Genomic DNA, 26,334 nt, shown 5'->3' on the forward strand with positions numbered 1-26,334 from the left:
TAATCGGAGATAAGAGTTTCTTAGACAGCCTTGGCTGTCTTTGAACCATGATCCTCAGATCTCAGACTCCTGAGTAGCTAGGATTACAGGCATGAGCTACTGCACATAACAAGACCCAAAAATTTTAAGAAAGACATCATAAGCCTGGCTCAGGCATGCTTGGACCTTCAGAAGATGTTAAATGCCAAAGGGAAAACAAGGACACTTACCAATGATGTCTGCATAGATTTCCATTTTGTTGTGCTGCTGAGCCAGGGTGAAAGCTTCATTGTTACATTTGGACATAACCAAAAACTGGATAGCAGACCCATAGTCACCGAGCTGTAGGAAAAACCTAAGACAGAGTGCTTTTGTTAGCTCCACTGATACGTAAAATAAGTTCATAGTTTATAAAATGAACTTTTTCACCCAGAAAAATGGTTTTGGAGTTACAAATTTTATTGCATACCTTTCAGTTTGTAGGTGATACATTTATACTTAACAAATAGGTTCTCATACACTTGCAACAATCAGCCTTTGAATTAAAACAGCTGGACCTTATAAAAACATCAAAAAGGCCAGGCACCAGTTGCTCACAACTGTAATCCTAGCTACTCAGGAGGCTGAGATCTGAGGATCACAGTTCAAAGTCAGCCCAGGTACTAAAGTCCATGAGTTTTTTTTTTTTTTTTTTGCCAGTCCTAGGCTTGAGCTCAGGGCCTGAACACTGTCCCTGCGTTTTCTCAAGGCTAGAGCTCTACCACTTGAGCCTCAGCACCACTTCTGGCTTTTTTCTATGTATGTGGTAACAAGGAATTGAACCCGGGTCTTCGTGCATGCTAGGCAAGCACTTTAACCACTAGGCCAAACTCCTGGCCCAGTCCATGAGATTCTTATTTCCAGTTAACCACCAGAAAACTGAAAGTGCTAGCCTGGAGCTGAAGAGCTCGAGAAACAGAGCCCAGGCCCCGAGTTCAAGCCCCATGACTGACAGACAAACAAATAAAAACTACATGAAAAGGGGTAAATCTTCCTTTTGAATGTGGCGAGGAAGGAGGGAATCTTTTTTAAGTTAGTGTTTGGAAGTTGAAAAGTAAGAAGGAGCTGTCACCTGGCCACCATCTTGGCTCCATCCAGAGACTGGGTCTCCCTGACGATGCTGACGGCCTTCTCAGGGTTATTGAGGTGGTCCAGGTAGATGCGGATAACACTGTTCCACTGCTTGGCATTCTCATACGCCACCACCGCTTCCTTGTACCTGTAAGAGACACTGCATTCATACCCGCTTCCTAGCCCGTCGGTGTATAAGGAAAATGACAATGGGGCATCTTTCCTTCATCAGAAAAAAAAAATACCAGGAACTCTTCCACTAAAATATATTCTTGTATGATGGTTTTGTAAATGAGTACTAAAATAACCAACACTGAATTGTATTTTCTCATCTGAATCAATGTTATGTCATTTTTCTATCTTAATTTTTTTCTTGAGCTAGGGTCCAGGCTTGACCCTGACTTTATGGTCTTCCTCAACTTCTAAGTGCTTCGATTATGGGCACATACCTCAACCCCTCATTATACTTTTTCTTTATGAGTGGGAAAAACATTATAGAAATGTAGAATTAGTTTAGAAAATATGGGAAATGCCAAATTTTTCATACTTGCACAGATGAAACTTAACAAGGACAATATATAAGCTCTTTATGTCAACCTCCAGACATCCAGGACTTCTTTTCAGTTTGGACAACTCTTTGTTTCTTTCCATTTCAACATGACTTTTAGTACACAGTGTTTCCAAAGCTTGCTATTCTAAAGGTTGAGCATGTTACTAATCTTTAAAATCTTTTACTAGATACTTTCCAAAGACTTAGAAACGTATACTTCTATCAATCACAGATAATGAGCGCATTCTGACAATCTAGTTATTAAAGACCTCCTTTCAAAAATAATAGCATGCTCTGATTATTATTTGTGAAGTAGATGCCTTTTTCAAGTTTATAGAAATAATATAATTTCTTAGCTGGGGTTCCGCCTCTGTGACTTGCCTTCTTGTCTTTAGCTTCTTTATACTGGTGTCATATTGTGAAGTTTACTTTTTTTTTTTTTTTTGGTGGGTCATGGGACTTGACCTAGGCACTGTCCCTAAGCTCTTCATCTCAAGGCTGCCACCCTATCCGTGGGCCTGGGCGTTGTCTCTGAGCTCTTCAGCTTGAGCCAAGCCCCACTTCCCATTTTCTAGAGGTTAATTGGAGAAAAGAGTCATGTTCTTTTGTGCTCAGGCTCGCTTTGAATCTTGATCCTCAAATCTCAGCCTCCTGAGTAGCTAGGATTACAGGTGCGAGCCACTGCGCCCGACTTTCACCTTTCTTTGCTTTCTTGTATATATTTAGATTATTCTCCTTAACAAAATGAGGACCACTTAAACTCCATTCATCTCATATAATACCATGGTTTTTTTTTGCCAGTCCTAGGCCTTGAACTCAGGGCCTGAGCACTGTCCTTGAGTGTTTTCCTCAAGGCTAGCGTTCTACCAGTTGAGCCTCAGCACAACTTCTGGCTTTTTTCTATGTATGTGGTACTGAGGAATTGAACCCAGGTCTTCGTGGATGCTAGGCAAGCACTCTGCCAGTTAGCCAAATTCCCAGCCCATAATATCAAAATTTTACTTTAATCTCCGGCCCGAAATGAATGGGGAAGTAGTCTCTATTTGAATATACAAAAGGAAAATGGAGACTGGAGCACAGGAAGATAAAGATAAAGCACAGGCCAGTGGAGGTGGGTGGGGCTGCTGTTCGGTGTTGTTTTGCCATTATTAAAGGGTTGTAAATATCAGTGGTTGGTTTATCAAACTTACATTATTGTAAACTTGTATAAACATGAGAAACTGTACAGACCTTCCATCTGCTTCTTTAGCTTTGGCATACTGCAAGTGGATCTTAGGAGAGGAAACGTGAGGCAGAAGCTCGCCAACTTTTGCCCTAGAGAGAGATTCAAGGAGAATGACATCACCACCGTGGTCGCCTTCGGGGCTGCCCAGGACCAGATGTTAAACTGGATTTCTTTTGTGTACTAGAGTTTGAACTCAGGGCTTTGCACTTGTTAGCAAAAGCCCTACCACTTTTGAGCCCCTTTTTTGCCTATCTTTCTCCCCATGTGAAGTCTATCACTTTTATCTACGCTGGCCTCCAATCTCTTCCTTCCAAGCAGCTGGGATGACAGGTGTGAGCTCTCATACCTGACCAAACCTCCTTCCTCACTTTCCAACTGCTAATTTTGGGATTCAAAAAGCAGTGATCATGCCATTTCGAAAATCTTGTCTCCCTGATACCCTCCATACCTTAGGTGGGAAGATGAGGTTAGTTCATTAGTTCTTTGTGTCAACAAGCGTTTTGTTTTTCATAGTCATTTATCTGACTGGGGATTTCCCCACATCAAACCTCAGGAGGTGCAGTTAACTAGGAAAATGACAACTAATACTAGTTTATCTAGTAGTAAAAAGAGAGAAGGAAGACAGGCGTGGGTGGGAGAAGAGAATGGACAACATCTCCATACACTCCTTTCTAGACCGACCTGCTCCCTTACCAGTTCTTACAGCGGATGTAAACAGATGCGGCCTTGTCATAGTAGAGGCCTTTCTCATACAGCTGGGCTGCTTCTGAAAATTGCTGAAATAAAGCAGGCTTATTAAAATCCTAAAGTCGCTATGCATAAGACCACATGAGTGTTAATGCCGAAAAGAGGCTACCTTCATATTCTCCAATATGGCTCCACAGTCTCTCTTGAGGACTCTGCTGGGGTGCTTGAGGGCTTGGTTGGCCCCTCTGCGGATGTCCCCCATTCGTATGGACATCTGGGCCACGCCCGCCAGGCACACATCATCATGTTCCTGCAAGGACAGGGCAACACCAGCACTCTCAGTCCTCACACAACACAGTGCATTCTAGACTGCCCAGCTGGTATGATTTACTTGACGTTATCTTTTGGGGGAACTTTCACAATTTTTAAATAACAATCTTTTTGTGTGTGTGCCAGTACTATGCATTGAACTCAGGAACTCAGGAGCTCATGTTCATTGAGCTGGGCTGCTTGCTTGGCTAGTGCTCTGCTCCTTGAGCCATGCTTCCCGCTCTACTTTGTGCTGGTCACTGTGGAGATGGGAGTCTCATGGATTCTTCTGTGTGGCTCAGAATTGGTCTTCCAGATCTCGGCCTCCTAAATAGCTTAGTATTATAGACATGTGCCACCAGTGCCTGGTTTAGATCTTTTTTGGGGGGTGGGTCATGGGGCTTGAACTTGGCCTAGGAGCTGTCCCTGAGCTCTTCAACTCAAGGCTTCCACCCTACTCATGGGCCTGGGCAATGTCCCTGAGCCCTTCAGCTCAAGGCTACTGCCCTACCCTTGAGCCAAGCCCTACTTCCCATTTTCTAGAGGTTAAATGGAGATAAGAGTCTCAGGTTCTTTTGTGCCCAGGCTGGCTCTGAATCTTGATCCTCACATCTCAGCCTTCTGAGTAGCTAGGATTATAGGCATGAGCCACCGCACCAGCCTAGATCTACTCTTAAAAGAAAAATTTCACTGCCTTTTGGGAGACTAACTTGTATGTCTTCTTGGCATAAAGTTTTATAGGTGAAGTACTATATTGACAATTATAGGATAAATATGTTATAATAAAGTTAAAAGGGAAAATCATATATCAAGTTGAAGACTTCTTTGCTAGGCATGCGTTACTTAAAATTTGTTTCATTTATTAAAGATAATGAAGACAACTAAAGAACTTTTCTAATAACTAATCTCATCTGGTAAAATGTGGTATGCAATTGTATTTTTACCTAGAACAGCTTATCTGTTGGAATTTTTCTGTGATAGAAGAGTTTTCTCTCTGCTCTGTTCCACATGGTAGATGACAGTCATAAGTGATCACTGGATGCCTAAAATACGACTAATGGAAAGAGGATCTGGATTTTCAGCATCAACTCTAATCACAACACTGAGGGCTATGAGCTAACTCTGAAACAAGAGAATACACAGTGGGTGCATTTTCCGTATTCACCTTCAAAGATGTCATGAAAATGGTGACAATGGACAAGTGCCTACTGAAAAAGGAAAAAGGGAAATCCTTACAAAAAATTCATAATGGGGGGGCTGGGAGTTTGTCCTAGCTGTAGAGTGCTTGCCTAGCATGCACAAAGACCTGGGTTTGATTCCTCGGTACCACACACATAGAAAAAAGCCGGATGTGGTGCCAAGGCTCAAGTGATAGAGCTCTAGCCTTGACAAAGTCCAAGGACAGTGCTCAATGTACATTAAAGGACTTTACAAAATCATCAATCATTCCTTCTTTTCACTGGACTAAGACCAATGTCTACCCTGCAAGGAGTGTTTGTTGATTAGTAGCCCCCATTTTTCAGTGTGTGTGTGTGTGTGTGTCTGTATGTGCTGGTACTGGGGCTTGAACTCATGGCCTTGCATTCTTCTTTAGCTATGTTACTCAAGGCTGATGCTGTCCCACTTGAGCCACAGCTCCACTTCTGGCTTTTTGCTCATTAACCCCTTGAGATAAAAGTCACAAGGAATTTTCTGCTACACTGGTTTTGAACCTCAATCCTCAGATCTCAGCTTCCTGAAGAGCTAGAATTATAGATGTGGCCACTGGTACCTGGCCAACTATTTCTGTTTTTTAGAGCATTTATGGAAGGTATGTTGTTTGGATATATCATAATTTTTTTAATTTTAATTTTTAGTTTTGCCAGTTCTGGGGCTTAAACTCAAGGCCTGGGTGCTATCCCTGAGTCTCTTTGTGTTTAAGGCTAGAGCTCTACCATTTTGGGCCACAGTGCCATTTCCAGTTTTCTGGTGATTAATTGGAGATAAGTCTCACACTTTTTCCTGCCTTGAAATTGAACCACAATCCTCAGATCTCAGCCTCCTGAGTAGTTAGGATTAGAGGTATGAGCCACTGACACCCAGAAAAACCAGAATTTTTCAAGAAGTTGAAAACAAATCCATGAAAACTATGTATATCTTATCTTTATTTACTTTACCTTATTATCACCTGTGATTCCTTTTTCATAATGAGCCAAAGCATTTACATAATCACCCCTGAAAGAAAAATCATAATGAATTTTAACTCATATGCAAATATTTTATTTACATATATAAAACTTAAAAGGTAATCTGTTAGTTACTTCAGCTCACATATGTTCATATGTGATATGAACATATACATAAGCATTCTTTCAAAATGTAGTCCATCATTCTTGTGCTATATTAAAAATATTTGCCTGCTACTGGGCAAGGTGATACATGCCTATAATCTTCACATTTGGGAGACTGAGTCAGGATAGTTGGAAGCTACGTAGTTAATTCAAGGTTATAGCTGGGTTGTAAAGTGAGGCCCTGCCTTAAAAAAAAAAAACAAAAAACTTATGCTATGTAGTAAGAGAGTTATAGTGTGATATGCTAGGCATTTTGGGGTTAAATAACAGTAAATTTGATGGGCCACTTTTGGTTAATGATTTCCTTTAAGGTACTAAATGACAAATCACCATAAAAATCAATTTTCTTCCAGATGCTAAATATTTCGAGGCATATGTACTGAGACAATCTGGGTTGTCATCAGTTTATTAAAGGCAGACATGGAGGTATAGTATTGAGGGCCCTGGTCTTACTATATGAATTCAGAATCATACATGACAAGCAGTGTCAGCTTTCTGTCACTGTGACAAAATACCTGAGAAAAATCAACTTAAAGAAGCAAACACTTAGCTGGATGCCAATCGCTCATGTCTACTCAGCAGGCTGAGATCTGAGATGAAGGTTCAAAGCCAGCCCCAAGAGACTCTTACCTTCAACTAATTAACCTACAAAAAAAAAAGCTCCAGTGGAGAACAGAACCCACACCCCTCAGTTCAAGCCTATCACTTTAGGCCAATGGCAAAACAGAGTATCACGGTAGGGAGCACCTTGTGCAGCAAAGCTGTAGAGGGGGAATGGGGAGGAGCCAGGATCCACATCCCTTTCAGGGTTCACCCCCAGTGACCTAACTTCTTCCCACTAGGCTCCACCTCCTTTAGGTCCCACCACCTCTCAGCAGTGCTGCAGGCTAGACACCAGGTCTTCACCATATGGTATATTTAAGATTCAGAACCTGGCAATGATTCGAGTTCCTATATCCGTAACTGAAACTACTGTAGAATTGCATATGTAGAAGACACATTCATGTCAATCTATTTTCATGATTTAAGTAGTGATTTGCTTATGATCTTTTGATTTTGAGATCTGTCTCCCTCTGAGAAAACTTTTCCACTCCAATTAACAGCTCTGAAGTCAGCAGTGTTTAAGATCTACCTCGGCTCCACTCCATACGTCCCACCTCGGGCTTTTTCTGAGTAGTTTATTGGAGATAAGAGTCTCCTGGACTTTCTTGCCTGGACTGGCTTTGAACCACAATCCTTAGATCTCAACCTCCTAAGTTTAGATTACAGGCTTGAACGACCAGTGCCCAGCTTAGATGAAACATTTTCAGATATATTAATAATTAAGGTTTTATTCTCTGAAAGGCTTTTATTAAACCAAGAGATGACTTTATAGTCCACTGCAGTTTATAACTGAAGATACACAGCAATAAACTATAGTTAAAATGCGTGGAGATGAGGACTTACATGAATTCCAGCTGAATAGCGTATTCTTTGGATATAAATGGTATTTGGTCTGGGGCCAGACGTTTGGCCAGTTGCAAAGCACTGTCCCAATGCTGTAAGTCCCTTCTCATCTATTAAGGAAAAAAATCTTTATTTCAAAAGAGCTAATTACTTGGAAAAGTCACCATGTAGTGCCAGATTTCATAAAAGAAATTACAAAGACTTTGATTAAATAATGAAGTTGTTATTTATAAAGATAATATGTTGCTATAGCATGCCTTCTCAATGGCTGTGAGTCCTACACTTTATTTTACATTTCACAACATTCCTTTTATAGTGAACTTTTCTTATACCTATTTTAGAAGTCCACAAGCCAAGGTAGAGAGGAAAGTTCTTCCCCAAGGCCACATGGCTAGTCCTTCTTAACTGTTAGTACAAAAGAGAATATCATACAGTAAGTATGAGATAAATGAACCTCAGTTTCTCCTTCTGGAAAACAGAGAAAGCAGTGGTGGTTGGGCAGGTTAGATGAGCTAATATATGTCAAATGACTGGGAAAGTACCCCATACCTCCAGGGCAGCTATGGGACAGGTGGATGCCAGGTACAGATCCTGCGCCAGGTTGAAGTCATTAGTAAACATGGCGAGATGTCCTGCCAGTAGACTGGAGTCCTCTATTCCCTACCCCCCAAAAAGAGAAAAAGAAAAAAAGAAGCTGAGATGAGAGAAATACAAGTGCTGCATTTTATTTTTCTTTCTGGGGTCTGAACTCAGGACCTGGGTACTGTTCTGGAGATATTTTTTGGGGGGTGGGGTGGGGAGGGAGTGGTCAAGGCTAGCACTCTATCACTTGAACCACAGCTCTGCTTCTGATGTTTTTGGTAGTTAACTGAAGATCAGAGTCTCATAGATTTTCCTGTCTGGGTTGGCAATGAACTGTGAACTTCAGATCTTAGCCTCAGTCTTCCGAGTTGCTAGGATTACAGGTATAAAGTACATTTGGCTGAATTTTATTTTCTTAAAAGACTTTCTAGGGCCGGGAGTTTGGCCTAGTGGTAGAGTGCTTGCCTAGCATTCACGAAGACCCGGGTTCGATTCCTCAGTACCACATACATAGAAAAGCTGCTCAAGTGGTAGAGGGCTAGCCTTGAGAAAAGCCCAAGAACAGTGCTCAGGTCCTGAGTTCAGTCCCCAGGACTGGCTAAAAAAAAAATAATAAAGACTTTGCTCAGTTGGAAGTAGTAACACTGTACCTATTCATCTGATAGACCAGAATGTAAAACTGAGTAGACTGCATTGAATTTTTATTTATTTATTTTTGTGCCAGTCCTGGGGCTTAAATTCAGGGTCTGGGTGCTGTCCTTTAGCTTTAAAGCTGAAGGCCAACACTTTACAACTTAAGCCATAGTTTCATTCCAGCTTTTTAATGACTGAGTGGAGTAAAAGTGTCAGGGACTTTTCTGCCTGAGCTGGGTTCAAACAGTGATGTTCAGATCTCAGCCCTTGAGAAGCTAGGATTAGAGGCATGCGCCACCAGCTCTTGGCTGCACAATGAAATTTTAATCTGGTCATTCTCCCACAGGGCTGGGTACCTTTACTTGTTCCAAGGACATCACCATTCCAACATCCCCAATCGTCCGGTACACTCGGATCGCAAAGTCCACTTCCATGTGGTGCAGACAAGCTCTGGCCAGCTCGCCCCAGGCACAAGGGTCCAGCAGGATCTTGCATATTTCCCAAGCATCGGAGAACCTGGGATTGAGTAACAGCCTGAGCCCCACAGAAATCCTGACCACCAACAGGCAATATTCACACTATGTATAGTTGAATATGAAGCGCTAGATACATTTTCATAAACGCTGGCAGTTGCAAGTTATAATACGGAAATCTCACACTTTCTTTATGACAGGATAAATCCAGTAAACTATTGCTTCTTGGACATAAGCTCTGCTTAAAATATAGCTATTGGACAGCCTGCTCATGTGCAGGCTGTTTCTGGATGTTTCTGTGACACAGTACCCTACTTGAGGAGCTGCAACACAAACCCAATGGCCCAGGAAGCCTGAAACATGTACCATTTGGCTGACAGCAGAAAGGTGTGTTGACCTCTGCTTTAAAATATGAAAGTAAGTGCACACTGCACTCTCTGCAGACCCTCTGCATCACCTGCCTATCACATCCACTTATGTTCATCCATCATCTATATCACTTGAGTTTTCCATGTAAGCCTTACTTACTGTGCACCAAAGTGCTGAGTGCCGGTGTGTAGAAATGTGCTTACAATCAAGACATGTCACCCAGTCACTGTCTTTGGGGCGGTTGTCACTGTGGTGAGTGAACAATGACAATGTTCGCATATGTGGCAGAGGTAGTAATTGAGGGATCCCGTGTGGATCTTTGTGCTGTGTGTGTGTGTTCAGTATGAATTTTCTTAGAATCGTATCCTAACAACCTTCTCGAATAAGTACAGGCTTTCCTCAATAGATGAGATTAGCTCAAGCCACACTGAAGTGGTACTTCACTCTAACTAGGAGTTGAGAGTCAGGGAGGGCTTGCTAGAAGAGGGGATGCTGAGGCATGGGGCAGGCATTCCAGAAGACCCACGGAAAGAGGCAGTTCAAGAATTGGAATGAGAAGGGAAAAGGGAGCGCATGGGGCCCTGGGGAGTAGTGCCATTTAAGAGATGGTCAGCCAGCACTGGTGGCTCATCCTAGGTACTCAGGAGGCTAAGAGCTGAGGGTTGTAGTTTGAAGCCAGCCTAGGGAAAAAAGTCAGTGAGACTCCTATCTCTAACTGCCAAAACGCTAAAAATAGAGCTGTGGCTCTAATGGTAGCATGCTAACCTTGAGCAAAAAAGCTATGGATCAGTACTCAGGTCCTGAATTCAAGCTTCAGTACTAGCATTGAGAGAGAGAAAAGGAGAGGGGAAGGGTTCCCAATTCAAAGTGGCCCTATGAGGTCAGAGAAAAATAAAGTCATGAAAAACAATCTGAAGCAAGGCAAAAATCAAATCTAAGTAGGAGGAAATAAAGACCTTGTCCAAATAAAGTTTATTGGAGTTTTAGAGTAGGTGGGCTCTTTGTTCTGAAGGGCTTATCTTGTAAAACAGCACTTGTACTACCACACCAGTCAGGACGTCCCTGAGCGTGTATATGCATTTGCATACACCCTATCTTACCTGAGCTTCCTAGTGGCCCAGGGAAATGAAGAAAGCAAGTGGGATCCACATCTAGCCAAGTGGAGTGAATCTTGACAGTGATAAATGCAAACGAAAGCTCCAGGAGTGGGATGGCCCTTACCTCTTGAGCATGAGGGTCTGCGCCAGCATCTGCCTCAGGTCAGTGGGATGTAAGTCTTTGAGGTTGTAGAGGAAACTGTGGGTGCTGAGGTAGATGTTGTTTAGTTTCCCGCTCTGTGTCTGGCAGGTCAGTTCGCCATTGTATAAGAGTAAAGGTTTATGAGAGAAGGGAACCTTGGTGCCACCGGCCAAAATAACCCTGGATCCTGGATTATAAAACAGACCAGCAAATACTCGGCACAGATAATCAGCAAGGAGGGCTTTCACTTCATTGCAATGGGAATTTATTTATCAACAAATGTACACATGGAAATGATTCGGTACCTTGTATAGTGTCCTTGTGAAAGACGTAAGTGTAGGCCTTATCATCATCGTAAGCAATAAATACACCTTTATTCATTGGCCAGTTTTCCCAAAGAACACCTTTAATGGTAGGGGAGAAGTCTGGAATCTCGTAGGTGGCATCGTTAACCTACAAAACAGGATTGACCGTGTGGCCTCACATCTGCACCCCGTTACCTAGTCAGTGCGGGTCTGCAGTGTTGGCTAGCGCACCTTCCTACCCCATCTGCTCCACATCGCTGCAGCACAGTAACAGGAGCTGCTCTTCAAGTTCTATCCTACACCTGGCTTGGAAAAAAAAAAAAAAAAGAAACAAAACAAAACTGTAGCTATTTGGCCACTCAAAGATTTAGTCTGAAATTTGATGCATTTATAGGACAAACTATAAATCCAGACACAGTGACTGCAGACTAAGAAGCAAAGGTAACGCCAGGTGCCTGTGGCTCCTGTGTGGGATCGTAGTTACTCAGGGGCTCGTCATCTGAGGGTCATGATCGAATGTTAGTCTAAGTAGAAAAAAATCGGTGAGACTCCCATTAGCAAAAAGCCAAGAAGCAGAGGTGTGGCTCAAATGGTAGAGCACCACTTTGAGAAAAAAAAAAAAAAAAAAAAAACCACCAAAAAAACAACAAAGGAACCAAATGGCTGGGAATGTGGCTTATGTGGTGGAGCACTAGCCTGTCAAGTTCAAGGCCCCAAGTTTAAACTCCAGGAATGGAAGAAAAAAAAAAACCCAAAACTAGCAGAATGGGAATTAGACATAAGTAGTGAAGATACTCCCATAGAAGCCTGATATGTTCTTCAGAGAAAGGAAAAAAATAATTAAAGAGGAGAGAAAGACAGGGGGCAGGGTGGAGGAAGGGGGCAGGAGGGGATGGAAAGTACAGTGGTGACTCTGCTCCACAGAGTGAACACGAAGACCAGCCAGAGCCCTGGAGCCAGCTGCCTGTGCAGGGGTCAGAGCAGCTGCAGGCTGCATGAATGATGTTCAAGTTAAGCCATCAACTGGGAGACAAGAGGAATGGAAAGATCCAACTGTGGTAAGTGACATCAGAGCCAATGTTTACACACTGGAGTAGCTGAGTTTTTAAAATGGGCCCATCTGGTTTTAATCATTTAATGGAAAAACATTTTCTCATTTTCAAGTTTTTGTAGAACTAGAGATGTACACAGGGCCTCCCACTTAGCCCTCTACCAGTAGAGTCATGTTCTCAGTCCTTTTGCTTTTAGTTTGTCTTTTTAAGTAGAAGCACCCACTAACTTTGTCCAGGCTGGTCTCAGACCTCGATCCTCCTGTCTCTGCCTCCTGAGTAGCTATGACTACAGTACCACCATTCCTGGCTTCAAGATCTTTAAGGAAGGAGGAGAACAAACTGAGGTGGGCCAGAATAGACAAGATGTGAGCGCTGCTCTCTGCAGAAGTTTCTGGTGAATCTGGGAGAAAAAGTAATAGAAATTAAAAACTACCAGATTCAGGATATGAAGGTTACAAGTAACATGGGATGAATAATATTTATTGATCATGTTTTAGAGCTGTGCATAATGGTGTATGCCTATAATCTAAGCACTCAGAAGGCTAAGATAGGATGATGAGTTCGAGGCTAGCCTGGAATACATAGCAAGACCCTGTTTCAAAGGAAAATCTCTCTGAGATTGATACTATGAAAAATAGAACAAAGGCAGAAAGTTGTTTTGGCATTGTTCACAACCACGGTAACACAATACTAGGATCCTGGTACTGTCTTGCAGAACATTTTTATATGAGATATACTTCAAAAATACTAACTTCTTTAATTATATTTGAGGACTAAGCATTTTGAAATTTTCCAGACTTACTGGACAGTAGACAAATCCATCACTTTTTTCATCAATGAAAACCAGTCTGGTCCCATCTGGGTCCGGAAAAATCTTTTTCACGCCAACAGGATGTCGGTATTCACTAACAAATTGCCAGTCTTCTATGAAGAAGTACTGAATAACTCCAGTCTAAAAATAAAAATGAACACAGTCACAGGAATGTAAGGTATGCTCAAGAAAATATTGATATTTTCAATACTGAAACATACTTAATTTTAAGATAAAAACGCTAATATTTTTGATGAAAGCACAATTTAAGAATCATATCTGGTTTATGTGAAAGATATAGGCCCAGAAGAATAAATGAAATGGGAAGATAGAGGTAATTTAATAGGATAGCACTTCTAATTTTTAAGTTAATTCTTTTTTTTTTTTTGCTGGAACTGAGGCTAGAGATCTGGCCCTGGGTGCTGCCCCTGAACGTCTTTTGCTGAAGGCTAGCACTCTACCACTTGAGCAACAGTGCTACTTCTGGCTTTTTCTGTTATTTAACTGGAGATCAGAGTTTTACAGACTTTCTGCCGGGTGCAGTGGCTCATGCCTGTAATCCTAGCTACTCAGGAGGCTGAGATCTGAAGATCAAGGTTCAAAACCTGAGACTCTTATCTTCAATTAACCTCTAGAAAACATACAAAACAGGAAGTGGGGCTTGGCTCAAGGGGTAGGGCCATAGCCCTGAGCTGAAGAACTCAGACAGCGCTCAGGCTGAGTTCAAGCCCCATGACACAGACACACACACACACACACACACACACACAAATGTCTTATAGACTTTCCTACTCAGACTGGCTTCAAAGTGTGATCCTCAGAACTTAGCCTCCTGAATAGCTAGGATTATAGGCCTGAGCACCAATACCTGGCCACTTCTAATATTTTTACACATAGAAAATTATAAATATTTTATGAGGAGAAACTTTCAAATAAAATGATCTCAAATCTGTCACATTAATATGCAAATTAGAAAATTAGTTTTCAGACAAAATACAAACAAGACCATCAATAGGCTCCGGTGGTTCACGTCTATAATCCTAACTATTCAGGAAGCTGAGCTCTAGAGAATTGTGGCAGAAATGTCCATGAGATTTCAGCTCCAAAAAACCCAGCAAAACACAGGGCTATATGTATGGCTCAATGTGAAGTCTTGAGTTCAAATCCCAGTATTGGCAAAAAAAAAAGGCAAATTATATAATATGTATTAGCAATGAACTTGCACAAACCCAAATATAAAATACAGAAATCTGAGCAAGATAAAGTAAAAAATGAGAACTTGCTACATTCTATGTTAGAGGAGATAATACATACATCTGTCCCATAGATGAGGAAATCCCCTGTTAAGGCATGACACAAAATACGACACTTGTCATCTACTGCTGGGAAGAGCCGAGTCTCGCGTTCTTCTTGAGCATTCAGGATTTCAGTTTCTATCTACAATATAAAGAACAGTAGTCCAGACATTTAAGTAAACTCGCTGTACTTCTGGAGGAAGAAATCTCCCTTTCTCAAGTTCAATTATATATTCAGATTCTTTTTTTTTTCTTTTTCTTTTTTAAAATCAGTTGTGGGGCTTGAACTCTGGGCCTGGGCCCTGTCCCTGAGCTCTTCAGGTCAAGGCTACCACCCTTAAGCCACAGCACCATTTCCAGTTTTCTGGTGGTTAATTGGAGATAAGAGTCACACGTTCTTTAGTGCCAGGGCTGGCTTTGAACTCTGATCCTCAACCTCCTGAGCAGCCGTGGCTCACGCATGCAATAACAATTGTTAAAGTAGCACTATTTCTATTTACCAAATGTCTAGGGAATGACGCTCTAAGGTCAGTTGAATACCTCAGACAGAAGGGGGCGGGTTTTGTTTATCCTTTCCCACATTGGCCTGTGGAGCTAGTCTGCACACACTTGCTCCTTGACCTCAGTTCTTGCTATGACACTTGGAGCACTTACCAAATGTAACTGGATCTTGCCTTCGAAAAGCGCGGCTGCGTAGTCGTTGTGAAGGCACACACTGGCCACCGTCCCCAGATACTCCATGTCTTTTAATTTTCTTACACCTGTAGCAATTGTAAAAATGAGACATATTAAAATACAGGCAAAACTAGCTCAAATAATTGACAGCAAATAACTTTTACCATGCATGTGCCTTTGCAAGGGTCTTGTGGACTTAAAACCTTTAGCCACTCTAAAACAAAACAAAACTCTTACTGGCTCTGTACATTTACCTTCAGGAATTCCAAAATGGTTCGCATAAATCAAGAGAAGAGAAAATAAGGTCACACACAAAATCAGCTTTTAAGTGAGATGAAGCTTCACCCGTTGTCTACTAAACAGAATACTTCTCAGCTTCTTCTGTCTGAGGGGTCATCTGATGAGAGGTGGGGGGTGGAGAGAAGAAGAAAAAATTGGAAAGAAAGAAAAAGGGTGTAGAGGAGGAAGGGAAGAAGTGGAGAGAGAAAGAGGCGGGGAGCGGAACATCAAGCTTCCCTCCTCTGCTTACAGGCAAGTAATACTTTGCAAGGCAGAGCCCTTGGTGACCTGAGAGGGTATTCTATTTCACTGAATCCTCCTTATTTCCCAGATGATAAAAGCAAACTCATAGGGTGAAAGTAAGCAGGCTATAATCACTTAGATCAGAGACAGAAGAAATTGAACCCAGGACCTCTTTAATTCCAAAGCTCAGATTCTGCCCACTTATATAAGGCAGGCAGTTGCCTTTACCACAAAGGGAAAGATTAAAAATCTTTTCAAATTATTTGAAACTTTTGAGGATTCACAAAGCCATTCAGGTTAGGAGAAAAGATGTCTGAACAAAATGAAGTCATGGTCTTATAAACGTCCAGCTAGGAACCAGTGGCTTAAATCTGTAATCCTAGCTACTTAGGAAGTCAAGATTTGAGGATTGTGGTTCAAGGCTAACTTGGGAAGAATATTCCATAACACTTATCTCCAAGGTACCAGCAAATAGCTGAAGTGAAAGTATGAGTTAATGTTAGAACACCAGCCTTGAGTGTAAAAGCTAAGTTAGAGTGCAAAGCCCAGATAATAGATAGCAGCTCACACCTATAATCCTAGCTGCTCAGGGGGCTGAAATCTGATCGTAGGTTGAAGCCAGTCTGGGCAGGAAAGTCTGTGAGGTTCTAATCTCCAATTAACCACTAAAGAGTTAGAAGTAAAGCTATGGCTCAAGTGGTAGAGAACTAGGAGCTTGTCTTGAGTAAAAAAAAGCTCAGGGATAGCACCCAGGCCCAGAGTTCTAGCCCCAGAAATCAGTACAAAAAAAGAATAGAAGGCCCTGAGTTCAAGCCCCAGAACCAGCACACATATGCACAAACACAAATACACACATACACGGAAATTTCAGCATTTCCCAAATATGAAGCACAGCAGAGCTTATATGCTAGATCAAAATACAACTAATGGACTTAGACTTGCCATTATCCCCTAAGGCATAAAACCAAGCTCGATTATTCATGCCTACAGCCAGATGATAAAGACCCACAGCCACGAAGTTGGGTTCCACATCCACAGAGATTGTCACTGGTTGTTCCTGTAATGCAGAGAAGTAATCATTAGTGTGTCAATCACTGATTCAGTTTTTGACTGAATTAAAACAAGAAAAGAAAAAGAACACCATTTTCATACTCCTTCAATGAGGTTGGCCACGGTGACCTCCAGAAGAGAGGTGAGATATGCGATCCTTGTCTGGCAGGCATCTCCGAGAATTGGCAGCTTGGTCAGGAAAACATGCAGTGAGCCCCTTTGGGTAGAGAGTGCCAGCAGCTGGCCATCATCTGTCCAGGACAAGGTTCCCAGCCCTGAAACCATTCACAAACGAATGACCATGCAAAAACAAAAGCATGCTGCAGCAAGCAGCAAATATTCTTGTGTCGACTACTAGAGACTTACAAATCATCAAATATTCTCTTTACTAACTTAGTCTTTATGGAAGGTAGGGAATTCACCATGGATTGCTTGAGGAATATGAACTGTCTCATCTGATTTGGCTCAAAGGGAAGGTAATGTCTTTATTTTATTCCTGGGTCAAAAAGAAATTCACTGGAAATCTCTGGATCCAGGTGTACCTATACTATTCTCCTGTCAGGTAGCATACCTTGACAGAATTACTGTAATAAGGAGACAATTTCAGGGAGTCCAGTGAAAAAAGTTTATTTCATTCCTCCTACAATGAATGAAATCCCTTGGTAACAAATGCAATGTGGCTCTCTCTATAGAGCTAAAATCACATCTGTGAGCTTTTTTCTTTTCAGTAAAATCATACCTTTATTTTCATCATCCAGGTTGATGATGGCATACATGTCTTTTAATTCAGTTAAGTCATGGATTTTAACACTGAAAAAGTAAGAAATAAGATATGGTTTCAATACACATGAATCATGCTAAGTTAGCTACAAAGGAAGTTTCTAAAATTCCTAAACACACACAGACACGCATGCCACTATGAGCTATGGAATTGTCAATGGTCTCCCACTGATATACAGGTCCATTTATTAGATTAAAAAGTGTTAGGGGCCAGGAGTTTGGCCTAGTGGTAAGTGCTTGCCTAGCATGCATGAAGACCCGGGTTTGCTTCCTTGGTACCACATACATAGAAAAAGCTGGAAGAGATGCTGAGGCTCAAGTGGTAGAAGCTTTAGCCTTGAGAAACCTCAAAGATAGTGTTCAGGCACTGAGTTTAAGCCCCAGGAGTGGCAAAAAAAAAGTGTTAGAATTTCTAGCTAGGCTCGATTACTGCCCTACTCCTTGAGAAAAAGCCCCACTCCTCATTTTCTAGTAATTGGAGATAAGAGTGCCAGGGCTGGCTTTGAACCATGATCCTCAGATCTCAGCCTCCTGAGTAGCTATGATTGCAGGCTTGAGCCATCCCCCAGGCATCTGAGATTCTTATCTGCAATTAACCAGTGGAAAAAGCCAGAAGTAACAGAGGTGTGGCACAAGTGGTAGAGTTTCAATCATGAATGAAAAAGTTGAATGAGGGTATAAAGCTCTGTGTTTAAGCCCCAGTACCAGTGAAAGGAAGGAAGAAAGATTTTCACTGCATATATGTTCTAAAAATCCAAGAAAGAATGGGTGTCACCAAAATCTTGCGTGTTCTCCTGTTTTGTTTGTTTTTTTTTCTAGGCAATCTGGCTGAGTAGCTGCAACTTACCAGTTATCTCCACATGTAGCAGCCTTGTTCAGACTCTGTGATAAGGCAATACTGGTTAGACTGTCTTTATAATCACGAATCTGGAATATCTCCTGCCCAATTTCTCGAATATGAGTTGAAATGACCACAAGAATCCCACGTGAAAATCCAATGATGATGTAGCCGTCCCCATACCTGAGGGTAACGAAGGCAACAATATGGTGACACTGGTGATATGATGAATCAGAAAGCACCTTAAATGAGGGAATTACAGAGGGTTAAAACTTACCAAGGGCTGTACTAGACAATATGTCAGGTTGCTTTACATTCTAAATCACAGACTGAATATTCACAGAGGAAACAAAAGACAGCCAGTGAGGAATAGCACAGAGAGGCCCTGTTGTACATACCAACTATAGCAGACAATGCTGCCGTACCGCTGCTGAAACTCCACATCCACTGGGTTCTCAGGTTCGTTCAGATAATAGAGAAATAAACTCTTCTTGCCAAGCACCACACTTATCTGCCAGAAAACATTAGAAGATTGGGAAATGACTTAGTACTTTGAGAAGAGATTTAACAAGCAAATCCAAACAGCTGAAACTCATTTATGAGAACAATAAGACAAACATAGATATGCCATATGCTATAATCAGCAAGATAATGTGACTGGCATTTTAAAAATCAGCAGATGTACACTTTGGTGGAGGATCAGTGGCTTCACAAATGTTCAATGTATTCTTTGAACTACTTTAAGAGGGCACCCTGCCTGTGAGCCATTTAGGAATATAGGTCTATACCCCTTGGACAAGCTTTCATAAGCTTTTATATCATCACTGGCCATTCTTCCAGGGTCAGTGTAGCTAAATCATATCATCATGCTAACATCCAGTGACAATTCTAGTGGAAGCTATCACTCTGTTATGTAGGAAAAAGAGTGTATTATTTATTTGGTCTAAGAGTGACACTTGAGGGGCCGGGAGTTTGGCCTAGTGGTTAAAGTGCTTGCCTAGCATGCATGAAGACCCAGGTTCAATTCCTCGGTACCACATGTAGAAAAAAGCCGGAAGTGGTGCTGAGGCTCAAGTGGTAGAGCTCTAGCCTTGAGAAAGTCCAAGGACAGTGCTCAGCAAGGGATCCCTATAATTTTACCTCCTGTACAGGAGGCTTTCTAATCACAGTCCTAGTGGACTGATAGGAGTGAAAACCATTTTTAGGCCTGAGAGACTGAGGCCTAGGATAGTTTAGTCAATGATGAACAAAATGTATTTATGAAGATCTGAACCATCTGGAGAAAGGCAGTCATAGACAAAATTACTGGAGGGTTTCAGGCATGGACTAGATTCTTACTGTGTTTTCTGCAGTAAAACCTCGATCATCCATCTTCTTCATGGAAAACTGCATGTCACTTGGCTCTGATCTCACAGATGTCTACGGGGTAAAAACATCATTGCTATGAATATATCCACTATTCACATGGGGACAGAGGCTGAGTCTCAGTGGTCAAGCACATGTCTGGCATGTACAAAGCCCTGGGTTCAATTCTTCCCACATATAAGCATTCATATTCATTCTCAACATAGCCAGAGAGATAACTTGCTTCATTTCTGACTAAAGCTACACTAAAAGCTGAACATCTCCTTTTTTTCTTTTTTTTTTTCCAGTTGTGGGGCTTAAACTTTGGGCCTGAGCATTGTCCCTGAGCTCTTCAGCTCAAGGCTATCGCTCTGCCATTTGAGCCACAGCACCTCTTCTGGTTTTCTGGTGGTTAATTGGAGATAAGAGTTTCATGGACTTTCATGCCCGGGCTGGCTTTGAACTGTGATCCTCAGATTTCAGCCTCCTACTTAAGTAGCTAGATTATAGGAGTAAGAAACCAGCACCCAGCTAGAATTGAACATCTCTATTTACAAGTTCTGGATGAAAACAGAATCTATGCTTATTAGGTGGGTAGAGGAATTATTGAGGAGAAAAGGACAAAGTACAGGGACCATAAGTAAAGTTCAGACAGAACACAAGGTATTGTAGGCAGAAGCCAATTTTGAATACAGAGCAGTTGCTGAGATTGGAGGAAGCTTATTTATCTTGCTGGCCTGAGTACTGGGTCAGAAAAAACAAAGACAACTCCTTTCTGAGACCTGCCCTCCTCGTCTCTCTATAGTAGGAGGCCCTATTAATCATAGAAGAGTCTGAGAGTCCTACAGTGAGCAGTTAATTAAAAAGTGGAAGGACACAGGCTCATAAAAATCCCTGCAATATTTGGCAAAAGCAAATCCAGAGCTGCTTCCATGTCTTCAAAAAATTCTACAAACGCTGCTGAAGATGAGGTCAAAGTTCAATGTTACTAAACCCAGAGAGAAACCATCCATCCCAAGCAAAAGTTAGCAGCTCTAAAATTTACAGAAGGATCAGAGATCATAATATACTTTAAAAAGTAATTTAACGCATTAACGTGTGAAAGGAGACATTTAAAAATGTGGGCAGATGTAGAACGTGCATCTGTACTGTTGTGCTGCAGGAGAAAGCTGTGTAGTGGAGCTATAGAAGAGGCACTGGTTGTATCACATGTTCTGTTTTTTTTTTTTTCTTGGTTGGTCTTGGTCGTGGGACTTGAAATCTGAGCCTGGTTATTGTGCCTGTACTTTTCAGGTTTTTTGGTAGTTAATTGGAGATAAGTTTCACAGACTTGTTTTTTGGGTGTTGTTGCTTTGTTTTGTTTTTTTATTGTCAAGGCTGGCTTTGAACCATAACCTTCAGATCTCAGCCTCCTGAGTAGCTATGATTACAGACATAAGCCTCTTCACCCAGCTCTTTTATTTGTTTTTGAGAGGGAATATCTTTAATTAGTTAGAGTACCATCTTTTAGGAAGTAGTTTTGTTAAAGCTTTCAAATGCCTCACCAAAGGGGCATATCAGTTTTACTCAAAATTTTACCAACAGAATATGATCTTGTTATAAAAAAAATTATGCCAGTCTGACAGGTGAGGAATAGTATAGCTTTCATTTACAGGGTTTTAATGACAAGCTTGAGGATTTTTTTTCTCATTTGCATTAGGGCCATTTTTTCATAATTTGCCTATTCCTGTACTTCAGGGAAATTAATAAATGAACCATAAAGTATTTTCAAAAATTAAAAGTAGAGCCATTAAGAAAAAACAAAAACAGGGAGGGAAATGGGGACCAAGACATTAGAAAGGGTATCAATGTATGTGAGGTAATGCACCTTATATCTGGTGAATATAATGTTATCCTTTTATTAATTACAATAAAAAATATATGAAGAAAAAAACGAAAACACCAAAAAACAAAAAATGCATAATGGAGGGCCAGGAGTTTGGCCTAGCGGTAGAGTGCTTGCCTAGCATGCATGTTTGCATGGGGTTTGATTCCTCGGTACCACATACACAGAAAAGGCAGGAAGTGGTACTGTGGCTCAAGTGGTAGAGTACTAGCCATGAGAAAGCTCAGGGACAGTGCCCAGGCCCTGAGTTCAAGCCCCACGACTGGCAAAAAAAAAAAAAAATGGAATAGATAAGAAAAAGTAAATGCAGGGTACTTTCACTTGTAATCCTAACTACTTGGGTGGCTGAGATCGGGAGGATCGAGGTACAAGGCCATCTCAGGCATAAAGTTTCAAAGATCCCTTTCTCAACCATTAAAAGCTGAGTATGGTGGCAGATACCTGTCGTCCTCACTATAGAGGAAGTATAAATAGGAGGATCATAATCCATGCCGGCCCAGGCATAAATTCAACACTATCCACAAAATTACTAAAAGCAATAAAGAGATGGAGTTAAGGCCAAGTGGTGGGGTAACTTGCTTAGCAAGCAAAAATCCACTACAATAAACCAAAAGTTATAAAATGACAAAAAAGCAACTATGAAAGAGAATCAGATGTGAGAAAGCATAACATATGTTTAATGGATACTATGAAAGGACAGAAGAGAAAATATATTCAGAAGAGGTAAAAAGAGACAGTAGTTTTCAGATCAAGGAACCAAGATATGCTGAGTGGGAGAAATAAAAATGAACACAGCCACACTAGGTATTTTTAGATACATGGAGGTAAATCAAGGAAGCTGCATAGCAAAAGCAAACAAAAGGAGAAAATACCAACGCAGACATGGGTTCAGAAGCATACTGGCTGCTGTAATATCAGAGGAATTTATGGGGTGCATTCAGCGTTTTACACAAATTCCCTCGGTATGACTGTTCCTTTTGCTCTAGACACTTGTCGCATTAATGGTACTTATAGTGAAGGCTGATATTATCATTTAGGTGCAGAGACAGCAGAATTGGTCACTTTCCTTTGAGCATACCTTTAAATAAAGGATTATTAAAAATAAACACACACACACACACACACACTCACTCTCCTGGAGAAACCTCTTCATCACCACCGAGAGGCATCCAATGAAGAATGGCTTGTAAGGCAGGCATGCTTTCCACCACACAGCAACTTCAGTGGGCTGTGTCATGTGTAAAGAATAGCAGGGGAGGAACCCTAGGATGTTCTCAAACAACATTCTCAGGTCATAACTCAGAGGAGGAAAAATGCAACTGTGGACTGGTGCTCTCTAACATGGGCCCAGGCAGGGGCGCTGTAGTACACGTTTCTGCCATTCTGTTTCAAATGAGCAGAAAAACAGAATGATCAAAATAGTAAGGTTTCTAAGATGCACTGTACTTACAAACTGACAGGTTAAATTGAAACTTCTAGATACAATTCAAAGATAATTAAAAGGGTTTTTTTTTAAATTATAGTTTCTAATAATCTTGCTGAAGCAAACAATTTCTACAGCTCTACAGGTATCTCTCTTAAGATCTACTTTCATCATAGTATGGTCTGCTCACCACAACAGAGGAACATTTTTCACCTACAGAATTAACTTTCTTAAGCCGGGTGTGGTGGTTCACGCCTGTAATCCTAGCTACTCAGGAGGCTGAGATCTGAGGATCACAGTCCAAAGCCAGCCTGGGCACTAAAGTCCACAAGACTCTTATCTCCAATTAATCACTAGAAAACGGGAAATGCGGCTGTGGCTCAAGGAGTAAGGTGGTGGCCTTAAGCTGAAGAGCTCAGGGAGAGCGCCCAGAGTTCAAGCCCCATGACCCACAAAAAAAAAAAAAAAAATCCTAACAACAGGTAAAGAAAAAGGCTTCTGGCATTTTAAATATGGAATTATTATAAATACATCTCACCAAAAGACTTAATTGTTATAGTTTAGCTTGATAAACTCTTTTGGGAAAAGTTTAAACATCTCAGACCACAGAAGTATTGCCGCTGCATTACCTGTCTTACTGTGTCTCCTTCCTGATTGCTAACTGTAATGATCTTATCCTCACCACCGAGGGCGAGCAGGCTTTCTGAGTTCCAATATCCACAAGTGATTCTCTTAGTATGTTTTCCTGAGAGGGGGAAAAAAAAGAGGATTTTCATATAAGCACACAAATGTCTCCAAAAAATTAAAAAGCAAGCATGAAGCCCTTAGCTCAGTATTCCCTAAACGCACATACATATAAATATGTGATCTGTAGGTATAGCTGATATACAAAGGAGGGATTTAGAAATCTCACAAAGCAGTTTATGTATATATAAGAGTAACAATACTGTTTCCACCATTTTATCTGAACATAAGCATAAGCTCAGCATAAAAAGGTTCCTGGGGAAGTTTTGGTTGTCACATTACCCAGCCTGCAGCAATTTCTCTCTCTCTCTCTCTCTCTCTCTCTCTCTCTCTCTCTCTCTCTCTCTCTCTCTCTCTCTCTCTCTCTCTCTCTCCTTTTCTCTCCCTCTCCCTCTCCCTCTTCTTCTTCCTCTCCCGCCCCCTCTCTCTGTCAGTCATGGGGCTGGGAGCTGTCCCTAAGCTCTTCAGCTCAGGCCCTGCCTTTGGGCCTGGCTTCTGAACCTATGTAAAAAAAATGTCTAAGGACAGTGCCCAGGCCCTGAGTTCAAGCCTGAAGACTGGCAAAAAAAAAACAAAAAAAGAGTAAATGGGGATGCAGGAGTGGGTGGGGCCTGCAGGAGGCTCAGCTGAGCAAAGGTGAGTGGTTGTAGTGGGCAGTAGAGGGAGGTAAGGGCTGCAGCTTTGCTTGTGCTGGGATGGAGAGCCACTGGAGGGTTCTAAGCAGAGGCTCCTTCCACATCTAGGCTGAGAATACAGGCATGGGTTCCAGGGAGACCCCAAATCTGCTGAAGCTCCTGTTCCTTAGATACTTACACCTTCTCTAGACAACTTAGTATATCAAGACAATGTCAATAATTGTATCATTTATGTTGGACAATGTCAGTAATTGTACCGTATCATTTATGGAATAATGATGAGAAAAAAATAAGTCTGTGCATGCTCAGTGTAGGTACAATCTATTTTCCTGAGTATTTCTCATCTGGGGTTGGTTGAACCCAGCGCTGTAAAACCTGCAACTCCAGAGTACGCATAGCAGGACAAAAGCTGAAAAAGGAAGCCAGGGAAGAGGAGGGTCCAGGAGTCCATGTGGAAAATACCTGCGCCCTCCCATGATACCTAGAGACATCTGAAAGTAGTTCTAAGAGACTTGCTGAGGTAGTAGACAGGGAGGGTCAGAGAAAGGAAGAGTCCAGGGTAACGTTTCAGTTTGGTCTCATAACAGGAAATGAGAGAATGCCATCAATGACAAGAGGCAAGCTGTAGATTAGGAGGGTTTTGGTGATGTTACATTGGAAGTACTATTTTTCTAGATGTGTCATTGAAGAGTATGAGCACCTGGATGAGTAAGATTTCCATTTAGAAGAGATAAAGGTTCAGGAGTTTTGAGGACATACCTAGTATTTCAGTGACCAGAGCACAAAAGTGCAGGGCATATTCAGAGAAGAGGCTGTGGATATAGATTTGACTGATCATAGATTAAAGGTCTTGGGTGGCACAATGAAACTAAGAAGGAAAAGTCTTTATGAAAAGATGCCAAAGGTATTTTTCTTTGCCCAAGGAAGGGAGAGGAGATCTTTTCCAATATGCCCAGGCCCTTTTGCTTCCATTGCTCAAAACTCAGTGTAGACAGGTGCTTGTGGGTCACGTCTGTAGTCCTTGCTACTCAGAAGGCTGAGATCTGAGAATCACTGTTCAAAGCCAGCCCAGGCAGGAAAGTCCATGAGACTTTTTTGTAGGGCTTGAACAGAGGGCCTGGGTACTGTCCCTGAGCCTCTTTGTGCTCAAGATGAGAGCTCTACCACTTTGAGCTACAAGACTACTTCTGGTTTTTGAGTGGTTAATTAGAGATAAGAGTCTCATGGGACTATTTTGCACCGGCCAGCTTTGAACTGCCATCCTCAGGTCTCAGCCTCCTGAGTAGTTAGGATTACAGGTATTAGCCACTGGTACCTAACCAAATTATTTTGTTAGACTTCAAGTGTCCAACTTTCTAGAGTCTATATACCTATAAATAGAAAACAAAATGTCTACTGAAAACAAATAGACCATTTATATGGTAAGAGTCGATCTCTGTAAAATAAATAATACGGCTTAGCTTGGTATTAAAATAGAGGCTGAGGAATGGGGAGAGCATGTGTAGATGAATACAGTCACAAGAGTCAATGTACATATGTGGACATGAAACTAGGTGACTGGAGGGGATAGTGGAGTTTGGAGAGATAGGGGAACAATGGAAAGAGTGACACTGATCAAAATGCACTGTACTTATAACTTGAGTTCTGGGGGGTAGGGGGGGAGTTTGGCCTAGTGGTAGAGTGCTTGCCTAGCATGCATGAAGACCTGGGTTTGATTCCTTGGTACCACATATACAGAAAAAGCTAGAGGTGGCTTAAGTGGTAGAGTGCTAGCCTTGAGAAAAGCCAAGGACAGTACTCAGGCCCTGAGTTCATGCCCCAGGAGTGGCAAAAAAAAAAAAAAATCTAATAACTTGAGTTCTGGAATTGAAAGCCTTGGCATAACTACTAAATTTAAAAAGCTTAAAAAGTCGTGTCGTACTGTAACTTGACATATTGAGTTGAAAGCTCTTTGTACAACTGAAGATAATAAGAAATAAAATTGAAGTAAATATTAAGGAGATACATATATGTGAAAATAATTTGAGACAAGGAGTTATTCTT

The 26,334-nt window shown here is 41.6% G+C and overlaps 1 protein-coding gene across 1 annotated transcript in view; it reads right to left on the reverse strand.

Moving 5' to 3' along the window:
- Wdr19 (WD repeat domain 19) overlaps window positions 1–26,334 on the reverse strand; it is a 49,289-nt gene that overhangs the window by 14,523 nt on the left and 8,432 nt on the right. Inside the window, exons 6-26 of the mRNA XM_090343165.1 lie at window positions 23,542–23,657; window positions 19,599–19,679; window positions 18,659–18,771; window positions 18,270–18,443; window positions 17,382–17,452; window positions 16,745–16,917; window positions 16,535–16,649; window positions 15,050–15,156; window positions 14,415–14,537; window positions 13,092–13,241; window positions 11,238–11,385; window positions 10,915–11,119; window positions 9,208–9,367; window positions 8,186–8,296; window positions 7,637–7,746; window positions 6,017–6,074; window positions 3,721–3,861; window positions 3,558–3,640; window positions 2,870–2,953; window positions 1,091–1,237; window positions 210–334 (exon numbers count right to left, since the gene is read on the reverse strand). Coding sequence (XP_090199291.1) covers window positions 210–334; window positions 1,091–1,237; window positions 2,870–2,953; window positions 3,558–3,640; window positions 3,721–3,861; window positions 6,017–6,074; window positions 7,637–7,746; window positions 8,186–8,296; window positions 9,208–9,367; window positions 10,915–11,119; window positions 11,238–11,385; window positions 13,092–13,241; window positions 14,415–14,537; window positions 15,050–15,156; window positions 16,535–16,649; window positions 16,745–16,917; window positions 17,382–17,452; window positions 18,270–18,443; window positions 18,659–18,771; window positions 19,599–19,679; window positions 23,542–23,657 — 2,595 coding nt within the window. The remainder of the gene's footprint in view (window positions 1–209; window positions 335–1,090; window positions 1,238–2,869; window positions 2,954–3,557; window positions 3,641–3,720; window positions 3,862–6,016; window positions 6,075–7,636; window positions 7,747–8,185; window positions 8,297–9,207; window positions 9,368–10,914; window positions 11,120–11,237; window positions 11,386–13,091; window positions 13,242–14,414; window positions 14,538–15,049; window positions 15,157–16,534; window positions 16,650–16,744; window positions 16,918–17,381; window positions 17,453–18,269; window positions 18,444–18,658; window positions 18,772–19,598; window positions 19,680–23,541; window positions 23,658–26,334) is intronic.

This window comes from Megascapheus bottae, chromosome 13 (assembly GCF_031878675.1).
Source record: "Megascapheus bottae isolate mThoBot1 chromosome 13, mThoBot2.hap1, whole genome shotgun sequence".
Classification (NCBI taxonomy): Eukaryota; Metazoa; Chordata; class Mammalia; order Rodentia; family Geomyidae; genus Megascapheus; species Megascapheus bottae.